Genomic DNA, 15,645 nt, shown 5'->3' with positions numbered 1-15,645 from the left:
CAAATTTCTTATTGTGTACTCCACAGTGAAAGGAAAGATATAGGGGATGCCTGGCTGGCTCAGTCAGGGGAGCATGTGTAACTCTTGATCCCAGGGTTGTGAGTTTGAGCCCCAGTTGGGTGTAGAGATTACTTAAAAAATGAAATCTTAAAAAAAAGAAAGAAGAAGGAAGGAAGGAAGGAAGGAAGGAAGGAAGGAAGGAAGGAAGGAAAGATTTGGTAAAATACAAAGTATTATATGAATATTCTTAATTTTATTCTAAAATATTAAATTTGCTTGACTGTGTTCTTAAACCCCTTGAAAACAGGTTATAGAAAGTTACTAAGACTTGTGGATTTAGTAACTGTCATGTTGTTATATTTTATTTCCTTAATGTGTTTGTGGAATTTGTGGTATTTGTTTATATGATTTTTGTGGTAGTATAATGAATGATGGCTAAGATTTTTAGGGAGGTGTTATATCATCTGGAATATAAGCATTAAAAGCCCAGTAGGTTTTAGTTTTCTCTTTATAATAGTGCTAAGCAATCATTTTATGTGGATCGCTTAGTTTTTATTCTTTTTAAATATGTTATAGCAGTCTACAAAGAAGTACTTACTTTTTGTCTAGAACTCAGGAAATACCTATTGATACACTAACAGTTTGACAGTAAGATTTAGGTTGCTCTTCGTAGCATATGTTAATGTTTTGTCCCAGACTTTCCTTTTATATGCCCTGATAAGTCTAAATTTGTTTCAGATAGACTTAATACCCAGTTTTGCTTTTATTTATAATATAAAGATGTCATGACACAATATAAAAAATGGTAATAACTGTATGACGTGCACTGCTTGATACTGGAGGCATCCTGCTCTGTGGGCTCCGCCAGTCCTAAGCATGCAGAGGGATTCCGTGCCCTAGCACAATCTAATATCCACGCAGAAGGTGCCCCAGCAAACAGGTTATGTGGCTCTGATACAACATGCCCAGCGGGCGTCTTTTAATACAAGTGACTGATAGCATGTTTTGATAATATGATCGTTTTGCTTGATAATCTTGCTAGTCCATATTGATAATGACAGAGCATTTTAATTAATTTTACTTCATATCATATTTTCAGATTGGATCTGGTTCCTCTCGTCTTGGAACAGCAGCAACTATTAAAGGTAGACATTAAGTTCAACGTTGCCTATGACTTTCCATTTCATTTTTGATGTACTAAAGATAACTGAGTACTGTATATTCACATGTAATGAAAATCATTCTTGAAATTATTTTGTCGATGCAGTTATGTATCTTACATTAAAGGTTACTTGATTTAAATTGGTTCTCCTTTCATCATCCAAATCTCGCACATATATTTGAATATTTGCATTACATTGCACGAGTTGTAAGTTTTGATATGTAAGAAACTTCCTTGCCTTGAAGGAAAATACTTTTCATGGGTTTTGGTGAGGTTTGTGGAAAACTGAGTAATTTAATGTGAAACCTTTAAATTGGGCACAAATGCAGTAAAAAAGAGGGAACGTGTTTTTCTGTACATCTTATATATGCCTTTTACATGCATCTATTTCAGACAGATTTTTTTTACCTTATACTTTTTTAGGGGAATTTTTATACTTTTCCCTGGGGAGGAAATTTATATTGTTTCAAGTTGTTACTGCATGATTTCCATTTCTTTTTAAAAAGTGATTCTTTTTACAGAAAGTTTTATTAGCTAACAGTATGAAGCTTTCTGTATTTTTTGGTTTATAGTGCTGTGAGAATAAAGATGTGGTCTCATAGTCCCGGATGCTTCCTGTTAGTTCAGTGCATCATCCATCATTGTAACGTGTGGTATGCAAAAACTGCTCTAGTAGCCATCGTGTACTAGGGTAGTGTATAGTAAACTAGTGTAGTCAGTATCCTTTCTTGTTATGCCACACTGTACAGCCTGTACTTTTAATGTAACGTGTTCACATGTTTCTTTTAACTTTGTAGGAGATACAGACACCGCTAAGACTTCTGATGATATCAGTTTAAGTCTGGGCCAGAGCTCTAGTCTTTGTAAGGAAGGAAGTGAAGAACAAGGTAAGAACATTATACTTGACACTGACGTTATGTATTGTGGTGGCCACGGTGAGTTTGTAGAATATGCTGCTCACATTCTGACAGCAGTTTATAATAATTTAATATGATATTTTTAACAAAGCAGGCAGAGGGCCCGTTTGGCTCCACGGGTCTTAGTTTGTCAACCACTGGTTTAGGTCTTCTTTTACACATTTTATAAGCATTCACACAATTAATCTTCACTGTAAGCATTCAATGGTAATAACACAATTCTCACATCACAGATGAACATATCATGGCTCAGAGAGAAGTTATAGGAAACTTGCTCAAAGTCACATAGCTACAAAGTGGCAGTTGTATAATTGCCAAAGTGGCAAAGTATAATTGAAATCTAGTTTTGAATCATGCTTTTAATTGCTATGTTACACCACTTTTAGATAGTCTTGTAACTTCTATCATTTTAATATGGTAACATTTACTATTTAACAGATAACACACATAGATAACATTTAACAGATATTATTATTACTCATTATGTGCTGTGAGCACCATTCTAAGTACTTGAAAAAAATCAGTGAACAAACACAAAAAATTCTACCCTTATATGGCTTCCATACTAGTAGTATGGAATCATACTAGTATAGGGAATGGTGGGGGCTTGGGGGGATTTAGTTTAAATGGAGTGGTCAAGGGAAGAAAGCCCTGCTGAAAGCAAAGACCTGAAGGAGGCGAAAAGAGTGAGCTGTCAGGATATTCGGGCGGGAGGGGCTCTCTCTATGCAGAGGTAACAGCATTGGCAAAAGTCTTAAAGTAACAACTTGCTTGTCAGATTTGAGCAATAATGTGGTTGATGTGAAGTAAATGAGGGGAACAAATTGTATAGTCTTGTAAGCCATTTTAAAGACTGTGATTTTGGGTGCCTAGGTGGCTCAGTTGGTTGGGTGTCTGCCTTCAGCTCAGGTCATGATCCCTGGGCCCTGGGAGACTGCTCCTCCCACCCCCCTTGTGCTCTCTCTCTCTCTCATGCATGCGCTTTTGCTCTCAAATAAATAAATAAATAGAATCTTTAAAAAAAAAAAAAAAAGATTGTGCTTTTAATTTCCAGTGAGATGAGAAATTCCTAGAGGGTTTTGAGTAGAAAGAGTGTCATGATCTCAATTACAGTTTTACAGAATCACTGTGGCTCCTGTGTTGAGATTAAAAGGGGCAAAGACCGAAGCAGGAAGCTCAGTTAGCAGATGATTGCAGTAATCTAGGGCACAGGTCAGGGCAATGAGAAGTAGTCTCATATGTGTCGGAGATATTAATGAGAGGCTATGTTGATGTTGATGGATTTGGATGTATTATGTGAGAGAAATAGTACTCATGGATGACTGAAAGGTTTTTGAGTTAAGCGATGGGGAAGATGGGAGGGGAAAGACTGAGAAGGAGCAGATTTAGGAGTAGGGAGAGCAGGGACGAGGGTAAGATAGGGAGTTCAGTTTTGGGCATATCAGTATGAGATTCTGTGGCAGTAATTAGTGGATAATTAGGTAGGTCTGGATTTCAGGTAAGAAGTCTGGGTTGAGGTTTTAAACTTAGGAGTTTTCAGTGTATAAACACCAGAAAAGTCATGTCAGCTGTGTGTTGGGTTATCGTGAAGTTCATAAACTAACTGGGCAAGCCTGCACCGTTAGCCTAGCCTGGAGTTCAGGTGTCCTGGCTGCCCTGATGCAAATTTGTTGGTCGTGGCTGTGATTTGGCACCACCTAGTGGCAGATGTTCATTCTGGCTTAATTTTCAGTTGGGGCTCATTAAGTTCTCTGGCTGGCTTGGGTTTACAGGACAGCGATGTTTAGTTGGTTGGCAGTTAGTGATTAGTTGGCACTCATTTTATCAACATGAGTCAGCGTGGTTAAGAGTGACCTGAGGATGTGGGGATGTGGGTTCTGCTTTTTCACTTTTAAGAAGGGATTATCTACAGTTTCCCTCTCCAGCCGCATTCATGTTTTCCTTACCCAAGATCGGTACTTTAGCCTATTCCCATATGAATGTGGGGGCTGGCTAGAAGATGGAGGAACGTAGTTACAAGGATTCCTGAATTTTAGTTATCGTGGGGCCAGAATACTGGATGAGAGATAGAGAAGAGGGCGTGTAGATGGAACGATGAGAATTTCCCAGGATTGAACTTTGAGCCACTCCAGTTTAATAGGTGTAGGAGACTGAGTAGGAACAACTGGTGGGGTGCAGGAAGACCTAGAGGGTTGTATCTCAGTTATTCAAGGAGAGTGCAGTGCTCAGCTTTGTCAAACATTGCTCACAGGCCAGGTGATACAAGACTGTGACTTGACCATGGGATCAACAGCGCAGAGGTTGTTGGTGACCTAGATAAGCATATTCATGAGGGGATCAGAATACATGTAGGAGAGAATTAGAGGAGGAGAACCAAAAAGAGGGAATACAGACTATTCTTGGTGAATTTGTATAAAGGGAATCAGAGATGCAAGGTGAAAGCCAGCAGGGAAAGGGAGGATAAAGGAGAGATTTGGATTTTGTAAGAATGCATAAGAGAACAGCTTGTTTTTTATAATTGATGGAGATGATCCAGAAGAGAGGAGGAAATGTGGTTTTTGTTTATGAAAGTAACATATGTTAATTTTAGAAAAAATAGTTAATATGGAGAAAATAATTCATACTTTTGGCATTGAAATAACTTAATGTTTTTTGGTGTACCACTTTCTAAAATTATTTTTGTATTGTGATATAATTCATATACTATAAAATGCACTCTTTTTGTTTTTTTTAAAGATTTTATTTATTTATTTGACACATAGATAAAGAGCACAAGCAGGGGGAGCTGCAGGCAGAGGGAGAAGGAGAAGCAGGCTCTCTGCTGAGTAAGGAGCCTGATGTGGGCTTGATCCCAGGACCCTGGGATTATGACCTGAGCTGAAGGCAGACACTTAACCGACTAAGCCACCCAGGTGCCCCAGAATTCACTCTTCTAAAGTGTACAACTCAGTGACTTTTAGTAATTTCACACGGTTGTGCGACCATCACCATTATCCAATTGCAGAACATTTTTGTCACCCCAACAAGAAACCCATACCCATTACACTCCCCATTTCCTCCTTCCCCCAGTCTCTGGGAACCACTGATCTATTTTCTGTCTCTATGCATTTGCCTATTCTAGAAATTTCATATAAATGGGATTATAGAATATGTGGCTTTTGTGTCTGGCTTCCTTGACTTAGCATGTTATATAGCATGTCAGGACTTTATTCCTTTTTATAGCAAAATATGGTATATTACTTTTAATATTCCTACACACATATGCAAATATACTCTTAATATTCTTTTTAGCTCTTGATATTGGAACCATACTTTTTATATAGTACCATCATTTTCACTTAAGTATTTTTTCTCATATTAATATGTAATCTTTGAAAACATTTTTAGTGCCTGTGTGATGTTTTAATAGACAATCTAATTTATTCAACATATTTTTGTTGGACACTTTCATACTTTTTAGGTTTTAAGTTTTATAATAACCTGAAATGAACAGTTTTTTGCTGAAACCTTATTACATACCTGATTTTACCCTTGAGCAGCAATTTCTAGAAATAGATTACTGATCGTGGGTGAGTATATTTTTGGAAGGCTTTTGGCCATATTGCTGGATTGCTTTATAGAAGGTTATACCAGTTTGCACCAGGATGAGCAGTATGTGAGCGTGCCTTTCTTACCCTGAATGCCACTAGGAGCTGTCATTGAAAAAAGGTTTACTTATGAAAAATAGTATCTCTTTGTGTTGATTTGAGCCTGTCTTTGACTATATTGCTACCAGTAAGAAAAATGTCTAAGCAGCCATATTTACTTGAAAATTTCCTAAAACCACCTAAGGTTGTTCCTGACAACATTAAATTTTTTTTGGTATATTTAGCAACACTGAAAAAAGTACATGTATTATAAAGTAAGTTTGGCTGTGTCTTTTTAAATGAAAAACTTATATTTCTGGTTTATTAATGTCTTAGAATTGGTTTTGATTGTTAGCATTTAAAAAAAAATCTTATACATAAGAATTAGTGATTTTAAGTTACTTGTTCAGTTAAGCTTTTGTTCTATAAAATCATAACTTTGAAATGTGAATATCACACTATTTTTAATTGCTTATTAGAGATATAGAGTTTTTAGAAATAACTTTATAATTTAATATTATAAAAAAGTAAATACAGTGCTAACTTTCAAATTTTTATATTTAGAGATCTAAGAACCCAAGTATAGTGGCAGCTGTTTTGGACAAATGATAAAGAACATAAATTGTACTTATGTTGAAGACTTTGAAACATAAGAGAGCCTGATAGGTCATCTATAAATCAAGTTATATGGTGCATTCTAGATGCTGTTTCTAAGTTTTTAATTATTTAAATCTAGTCTAGATTTAGATTTTTTAAAAGTACACATTTCTAGTAATTCATTTTTATTTTATATTAATCTTAGGGGGAAAGGTATGCTTTTATTATTGAGATTCTCCTGGGAAGAGTCTGACTTAACTGCAGAATCTATCATTGAATTTTTACTATGCAGTTATAACAAATAAAATAGTTATTTTTCTCTTTATTGAACTAACAGCAGATTCAGCCATCCTTGTCTGTCAAAAAGTATATAAAAAGTCAGCTAAGCTATTGTACAGTTCAGTTGCCAAGCTGCATTTCAAGATAAATTACAACGTAGGTAGGTAGGTGGATTTATTTATATCTGTATACATAGTATGTATGGTAATTCAAGTCACTGATCGCTGCCTTAAGTGAAGGGTTAAAGGAATGGTCTTACAGATATACAGGGATAATGTAGTTTTTCATGAAGTATTTTGTAATTGTTGCAAGAATGATGAAAGAGAAAATGCCGTATTTTGCTCCACAACTATTTTAATCTTTTTGGTCATTGTGAACAACAAGATCTTAAATCATTATGTCATGTCTTCTTTGGGGATTGTTCAGCCTTTCAGTTTTTGTTTTTGTTTGTTTGTTTCAAATTACTCTAGAGTGTTTTGGGTTTTTTTTATTTATAAGATAATCACATTAGTTTTTCAAAAAGATTTTGTATTGTGTTAGTGAATGATAGCTGCTGTTAACCGTGTCAGGCTTTGTGCTAAGCAATGTTATGCTAAAGCACGCTAACTCAGTTATTTCATGGTAGTACTTAATGATATTGAGATCCTGTTTTATAGATGAGGAAACTGAGGCTTGGAAACATAACCCAGGGCTATCCAGTTAGTAGCTAGAGACAGACTTCACATAAAAATCCAGGACCACTTTATGGGACGCCGGGCTGGCTCAGTCCGTGGAGTGTGCGACTCTTGATTTCGTGATTGTAAATTCAAGCCCCACGTTGGGTGTAGAGATTACTTCAAATAAAATCTTTAAGAAAGAAGAAAATCCAGAGCTGTTTTAAATATAATCCTATGTTGCCTCTTATTGTTGATAGTCTATGGAACCTTTTCTCCAGCCATTCGAGGATTTAGAAGTTCAGTTCATTCTATCAATAGAATGCTTTCTTTGTGCAGCTGTGAAATAGAAACCAGCTCTTTGGAATGACTGGCCAACTTTTATTCAGTGAACTACTTGGGAAATTGTTTTTCCTCGAATTACTGTGTGTTGTGAGTTCTTTCCATTGTTAAACAGTAGAAAAGCAGATGATAGATTTGTGTTAACATTTCCAAATATGTGTTTGAAACAGATCTGGCAACTGATCGGAAGCTCTTCCGTCTGGTCTCCAATGATTCCTTCATCTCCATTCAGCCTTCCTTATCCTCCTGTGGACAGGACTTACCAAGGGACTTCAGTGACAAAGTGAGCTTGCCAAGTCACAGCCACCACCACCACATTGATCAATCTCTGTCCAACGCCTGTGACACAGAAGTAGCTTCTCTTGTCCCTTTACATTCACATTCTTACAGGAAAGATCACCGGCCACGAGGTGTACCACGGACTTCTAGCTCGGCTGTGGCTTTTCCAGACACTTCACTGAATGACTTCCCTCTCTATCAGCAAAGACGGGGATTAGATCCAGTTAGTGAGTTAGAGTCTTCCAAGCCTCATTCCGGATCCAAAGAATCCTTGGTGGAAAATTCTTGTTTGTCTGGGGAATTTCAGCTTGTTGGTGAGCTGAAAAACAGTAATTCTCAGCCACCTACAAAAAGTGGGAAGAGCAAACCTTTGAAAGCAGACAAAAGCGTGGATAGCCTGAGGAGCCTGAGCACGCGGAGTAGTGGGTCAACAGAGAGCTACTGCAGTGGAACGGACCGTGACACCAACAGTACTGTCAGCAGCTACAAAAGTGAGCAGACCAGCTCCACTCACATCGAGAGCATCTTGTCAGAGCATGAGGAGTCTCCTAGAGTAGGAAAGAAAAGCAGTAGGAAGAAAGAGGGCTGTGCTGACCCAGAGGACAAGAGTAGCTGTACCAGTGACAAAAGGACTAGCAGTGAAAAGACTGCCTTGGAAGTGAGTACCAACAGTGGGGTTCAAGAGGCCAAGGATTCCAATACTTCTGATGATTTGCACAATCAGAGAGGTCCGAGCACCTCTGCATCTGAAGAAGTCAATAAAAATCCCCATGCAAATGAATTTACATCACAGGGGGACAGACCACTCGGGAAAACAGCCGAGAACAAAGAGGAGCAGAGTGATAAGTCCGCTGTTTCAGCGGACTCAAAAGTTGCTAAAGACAGTGGTGGAAAGCGAAAGGAAGGCGATGTGCGACCTAAATCATCGTCTAGCTTGATCCACCGGACAGCCTCTGCCCATAAATCAGGCCGGAGACGGACAGGAAAAAAACGGGCCAGCAGTTTTGATTCGAGTCGGCATAGGGACTATGTTTCCTTTCGAGGTGTTGCTGGTACAAAGCCACATAGTGCTATATTCTGTCACGATGAGGACTCTAGCGACCAAAGTGACTTGAGCAGAGCATCGAGTGTTCAGTCTGCCCACCAGATCAGCAGCGATAGCTCTTCTAGCACCACTTCTCATTCGTGTCAGTCTCCTGAGGGCAGATATAGTGCCCTGAAGACCAAACATGTCCCTAAAGAAAGGGGCGCTGACTCTGAGCACGCACACAAAGCCCATCTGGGGCCTGAAGGAACTGGCAAAAAGCGGACAGCGCGTCGGACTTCCAGCACAAACAGTGCCAAGACTCGGGCCCGGGTGTTGAGCCTGGACAGTGGCACAGTAGCGTGTTTGAATGACTCCAACAGGCTGATGGCACCCGAAAGTATAAAACCCTTAACCACTTCAAAATCAGATCTCGAGGCCAAAGAGGGAGAGGTGCTAGATGAGCTATCTTTATTGGGCCGGGCTTCCCAGTTAGAGACAGTCACTCGGTCAAGGAATAGCTTGCCAAGCCAGGTTGCATTTCCCGAAGGTGAAGAGCAAGATGCAGGCAGTGGAGGTAAGTAAATTATAGGAAGAGATTTCCCCAAGAGTCACTGCAGTTGTTGGTACTATTGATTAGAGTCGTACTTACTAAAATATGCTTCGTGTTACTATCCCTCCTTCCACTGTGTTATCAAAATAAACTTTCTTCCACGTGGAAGGACATGGTTGTCTCAGAAAGGGTTCTGGTATGAACACTGAGAAACTATTTTTTCAGTTGTGTTATTTGAATATATCAATTCTTTCTTGGCCTTGGGTTTTCCTAAGTCAGTTGCCACCTCCTAATGTTTTACCAGGAATAACAAAAATTGGTTCTCTTCTTTCTTTGTACAACAGTAACAACAACAAAATGTAGAAATTTATTAGGTCACAAACCATTTTTAGTCATCTCGCATATAGCATGTGCCACTGAGCCTTCAGAATTAGATCACTCAATCGGTTATATAAGATTTTTCCAAATATTACTTTCTCTCTGACTATGTACTTTGAAAACTTGTGCCTCTTTTTTGTCTGTCTCTTTGTTTTTATTTCTTGCTTACTCAGGTGTCCGGCATTAACATATTTTTTTCTTCTAGCTTCACACTTAAAGTTTATTAAATTGATGTTTGTAGTTTATTTTAGTATCCATCCGTGGATACATGATGCTCCCTATGATAACAGTGATGGTGTTTTGGTTAAAGTAATAGCTTATTTGTTTGAGGTTTATGGGAAATTGTGCAAAATTCAGTGGGTGATTTTATATTGTCAGCATGTTTTGGCCATTTATTTATTTCAGAGTTGTTTCTTGCTGTTTCCTCCTACCCAGAATAGTTAGTTCATTCTGTTGTGGTTTTTATGGAATCTGGTTCTTGAGTAGGATCAGAAGAATTCTGACGTCTTCTGTTGCTGGCATTATAGCTTTTTTATCCTCTACCCCCATTCCCTGTATTCAAGCTTATGTCTGGTAAACATTCTCATTTCCTTTGGTATCATTTCTAATAAAGATTCATTTCTAATGGGAATGTAAAAAAAAATGATCTTTAGTACCTAAAGAAGAAAACACTCGATCAAACTTAAATATTGAGAACTAATTATGTCTGAAGTGATTATAACCATTTGGTGACAGTATAGTAATTAAATTCCCTTGGATCTTTGATGTGGCTGTCATTCTGTTTTTTATAAAAAGTCTTGAAATGCTTTTAGTGATTTCTCGCACAAATCATATCAGGAATGTTCACGACTATGCAAGAAACCATTGGGTTTTAAGATATAGTTTAATTTCTCAAGGTGTCGTTAAAATAAATTTTAAGAATGAGCATGCTATGGTAGAAAAATATTGCTGTTCTAAATACTATGGAAATTTAAATACTAAAAAAATAATGGACAAGAGCTCTAGTAAGTCCTTATATCTTCGTATTTAAAATGTCATTTCCTTTCCACAGGGCATATGAGGTATTCTGATTTTAGGAAAAGTTACATGGAAGGTTTTATTTGCTACTTGGTACAGATCTTTGACTAATACAAGCCCTTATTTTTCCAGATTCCAGGTTTTGTCTTCTTTTGTGTTCTTATTTTTTAAAAACAAACAACTCATTGAGTGTTAATAAGAAACAGATAATGAACTAAAACTTTCTACTTTGATGGAATAAATGTGATAGTCTATGGGCTGTTAAAAAAAACATTTTTTGCCAAAAGAAGAACATTATGGGGGCTGTTATTATTTAAGTTTCATTGTGTTTAGAATGAAATAAGAGTAAAACTAAACTGCTTAAATATGTGGAGGATTTATATTTAGTTGGTTTTATCACATTTTATTAGGATTTTGTTTCGGTTTTTTGGAAGATTGGAGGTAGAGGGGGTATTAAAAATTACATAAAATGTCAAATAATTGGTAAAGATTTGTTTATATTTGCATTAATTGCTACAGTCCTTTCTGGCACTTTAGGAGATAGTTTTCTGGGTTATCTGTTCTTACATACCATACTCTTAAAAGGTGTCAACAAAACAGGATACTGTTTGACCATTCGTATGGCCGTACATAAACCATAAATAGATTTTATTCTAATGAACTTGGAGGTGTTGAGTTCTCCAATGATTTTGTTTTATTTTAAAACTGAACAGTGTTGGCAGTGTAGAAGGATGAAATCTAGGAAATGTACTCTCAAGTACTAAAATCAAATACTCTAAAACAGGAGGTGATCTAACATGATGACTTGAACTCGGACAGCCTTGCCGGCATGTATGGGCTCTGCTGTAGGAAAGCTGCTTATCTTCTTGAAGCCTCAGCCTTGTCATCTCACAGGGTTGCTGTGAGGATGGAAGGAATTCCCAGATGTAAAGTGCCTGGCACGTCGGAAATGCTTAATAGTGCTACTGTTTCTATTATACAGACCAGTCTCTTATGCTGCTCAAATGTTTCCTGCCCTCAAAGTGGAAGAAAATAATGAAATTTAGAAATATATTAGAGATTTCTAATCAGGCCATTGTGAAACTCAACAATAGTAAAAATATGAATATTGGTATTCCCAATTTCTTACATAATACCAACTGAAAAACATGAACATCTAATCGAGTAATAATGGATTTTAATCTTATTTTGGCAACAGTATGTCCTATAACTTACCCTTTGATAGTCACAGTTACAAGTGATTGTTTTGATAGGACTTCTCACCAATATTCCACTACTTTTGTTAAAATTGGATTTCATCAGTTTTCCTATTTAGTCAGGAAAAAAGTTTTAGGTGCAAACTAAGGCATTTTCTGTTGTTGATCTCTTTTGCATTTAATTTTTCTTTTATAATTATAAAGCATTTCTTTAATAATTTATGGCTTATATTTAAAGGAAAAAATACAGATAAGTTATATATGGTAGAAAAGTGTCGTGTTTTATAGCCTACACTACTTTTTTTTTTTTTTAAGATTTTATTTATTTATTTGACAGAGAGGCAGCGAAAGAGGGAACACAGGCAGAGGGAGTGGGAGAGGGAGAAGCAGGCTTCCCGCTGAGCAGGGAGTCTGATGCAGGGCTCCATCCCAGAACGCTGGGATGATGCCCTGAGCCGAAGGCAGACTCTTAACAACTGAGCCACCCAGGCGCCCCTACACTACTTTTCAAAGACCACTTTCTTTTGCATCCCTTAATTTACTGCATGATTCAACAAATTATAAAGAACAGCCAGAGTGGAAAGGTTTATATTTGCTCTATTATCTGTAATTTTTTTCTGAATTTCTAAACCTCTGTTTTTCTGTTCGAGAAAATTATTTTAAATGTAATGTTTGGGTCCCTATTCTACAAGCATGTAATGGGATCAATCCTATTACTGTTTTGTGCTGGGAACCAAAGATAATCTTTTGTTAAGGGAATATTACTTTAGTCAAAGAAAAACCAAATCTCAGTAAATAATTTATGAGAGTTTGTGCCATGTGTGTAAATTGAAGGACAGTTATTTGAACCCAGATATCATTAAACCTTAGACCACTGAATAGACAAGAACATGAGAATTAAAGCTTTTGTACTTTACTAAATAGAGGGACTCTCAATTCTAATACATTAATTTTCTGATCCCTCAGTCCACGTGGCAAGTTAGAAACAACAAATTAGTAGAAGGGGATTGGTGTTTGGAAAGGCTAAAGTAATGACTAGCAGAAATGCGCTGCTAATGTGAAAGGAGAGGCTGGAATGACCACACAAACAGGGTGGGTCATTAAATGCAGGGCAGATTGTCTTTTTAGTTTGATAGTGTTCAAAGGACATTGTGGAATCATAACTGAATGCTGCATATTAGTACAATGCAGTAATAAATGTATATGCAACTGACCCTGATTCAGGGAAAGGGTTGTATTAATCTATATGGAGACGTAAGCTTAGGCATATAAAACAGAGAAGGATGCTCATTCAGTGTAGTGAATAGATTTGGATGCTTCATTTACTTGGAAAAATTGTCTTCTCTTAAAACAGTATGAAGAAAAGATATTTTGTTGATGAGGCAAATAAGGGTTAGTGTCTAGAATTCCCCAGTCTAGCTCCTGCCTGATTTTGTATGGTAGGAGCAGATGTTACAGTATTTTTCTTTCTAGCTCCAGAAGAGTTCTGGATAAGGAATTAAACAGTTACATTTTAATACCTCTTCTCATTACTAACTGGATAGTCTAGGCAAGTCATTAAATCTGTGCCTGGGTTTCTTCAGGTGTAAAACAGGAATAATAACTGTCTAGGTGTGTCTCACCATTAACTATCAGACTCTAGTGAGCTTAGATTTGTAAAAGTGCTGTGTAAATGGTAGGTTTATTATGAAAACGAAGACACTGGTGCCTTTTAATCATTTGCTAAGGAATTTCCCTCCTCAAATAGATGTCACTTCAAATATATATTTTTCACTAATGACCCCTTCTTAGGTGCATCTCTGAAAATAGATGCAAAATAGTTTCTGGGTACAGTTTTATGGGAGAGGGTCTATCTCTTTGATCCCATTTACAAAGGATTAAAAAACGTTAGAAGTCCCCTCTGAAGGTAAGTGATCCTGAAACTGTAGCTTTTAGGAACTGTTGTGTGTGTATCACGACTCCGGAGTACGGTGTTATTTCTTGAAAGCATTTTGTCTACCCACCTCTATTTGTTTGGCTGCCTGGGACTGTGGAAGATACCAACAGGACGTGTAAATCTCTCTGACTCAAGACACAGCTAATCCTTTGTCGTTGTTGCTGTTGTTTGTTGGCTCACTTGTCAAAAAGTAAAGTAGTCCTTTAAAATGTGTTCACAGTTTGAAATTGTTTTGATCCAGAATGAATGCTTCGAGGTTGTGCAGTAGATTCTCCGTGTTCTTTAGCCTCCCAGAAAATGACACTGATGAGTATTTGTTTTCATTTTAGAACAAAATCTTGGCATGCTGGTGTTAGCGTCATCCTTGGCTGACATGGAAAGTAAGAAGGGGAAAAGATGTTTAGATGAAATGGGTTTCATGCCTAGACTTAAATTATTTCTTTGAAAATTTTTTTGTAAAATCATTTGAATGTGTATTTCTTCATGTAGTAACTTTATATTCTTAAGTAAAATAGTTTTTACCTTAAAGAATATTTTAGTGTATTTCAGGATGTCTGTGTTTATGTTTTATTTTTCCAAGGTGTATATATACTTGTTTGTATTTTTGTCTCTCTTTAAAGTCTCATTTCCTAATACAGTTTGCTTCTAATCTGTTTGAGGTACCAAAACCCAACTTTTTATTTTCACAATTGTCCCAGACTTACTTTTTCCTATAATAAACATTCCCCGCTGAAAATAACACCTTTCTTGAGTAGTTTTGTCTAAATTTTTATTCATTTAATAGCAACTGAGCTTTCACAAGAGGCCAGTCAACGACTATGTACAGCCACTGGACAGTAACTTAACTACGTTTGAACACTTGCACTAAGCAATCAGCTGTATGATTGACTTGTTTTCAATTGGTGTCTTTTTCTGTGCATACTTGTGCTTACAGCTTTCCAATATTTGAGATAGAATATGGATAACCCTCACCTCCCACCTCCGCACATTTTGCTCTTTTGTACCTCCCCACCATCCCGAAAGTACTTGTTGCCCTTAATACTTTTCCTGTTTTCATTCATAGAGTAAAACAAACTGATAGCCTATTGTTTCAGTATCCCCAATATAAACAAATAGTTGCATTAAAACAATTCAATACAGAATTTAGAGAATTTTCCTTAACTCATTTAGGTAAATGGGAAGTAACTTCTGAAATGGGAGTTACGTATTGTGGCTTTGGTTTTCTATTTGATCTTCAGGAGCAGATCAGATCACACAGCTGTCTAAAATATCTTAGGATCTCTGTGCCTTGTGCATGAATTGCCCTTAGGCGCCCAGTAAATGTTTAAACTTAATCGAATGATTGTTTTACTTCCTCAAAAGTAAAGAGCTAAATGACCCAAGGTTTTCTCTTAAATTTGTAATTCAGTCTGTTGAAGTTTTCTAACACAAAGAAATGCTTTGTGATTTTAAAAATATACATTAAAAGATTTGCAATTGTCTAAATATATGTCCCTGAAAGTATTTTTAAATCTGACTTCTTATTTATGGGTTTTCAAGCAGTTAAATAAATATTTGTGGTTTTTTTTCCTCCTTTACCTACACATGCTTTAAATTTACTTGTACCCAGGTGTTAAATTTTCCCTGTTTGTATTTTATGCTCTTATTATTCTAGTTAATTTCATTATTTTGCCAGGAGGTACTGGG

General features: G+C 36.9%; 1 protein-coding gene across 6 annotated transcripts in view; it reads left to right on the top strand.

The window, feature by feature from the left end:
- The window catches only part of PCNX1 (pecanex 1), a 157,855-nt gene that overhangs the window by 51,449 nt on the left and 90,761 nt on the right, over positions 1-15,645 (top strand). For 4 of the 6 annotated variants that reach the window (XM_040641712.1, XM_040641711.1, XM_040641710.1 and 1 more), the window contains exons 4-6: positions 1,100-1,145; positions 1,960-2,049; positions 7,747-9,456. In XM_040641712.1, the coding sequence (XP_040497646.1) occupies positions 1,100-1,145; positions 1,960-2,049; positions 7,747-9,456 (1,846 nt within the window). Of the gene's footprint in view, positions 1-1,099; positions 1,146-1,959; positions 2,050-7,746; positions 9,457-14,288; positions 14,340-15,645 lie in introns of all 6 variants that reach the window. The other 2 variants (XM_040641707.1, XM_040641708.1) reach the window with 1 other exon arrangement.

This window comes from Ursus maritimus, unplaced genomic scaffold, assembly GCF_017311325.1.
Source record: "Ursus maritimus isolate PB19 unplaced genomic scaffold, ASM1731132v1 scaffold_25, whole genome shotgun sequence".
In the NCBI taxonomy this organism is placed as follows: Eukaryota; Metazoa; Chordata; class Mammalia; order Carnivora; family Ursidae; genus Ursus; species Ursus maritimus.
This window is presented reverse-complemented; position numbering and strand designations above follow the sequence as displayed.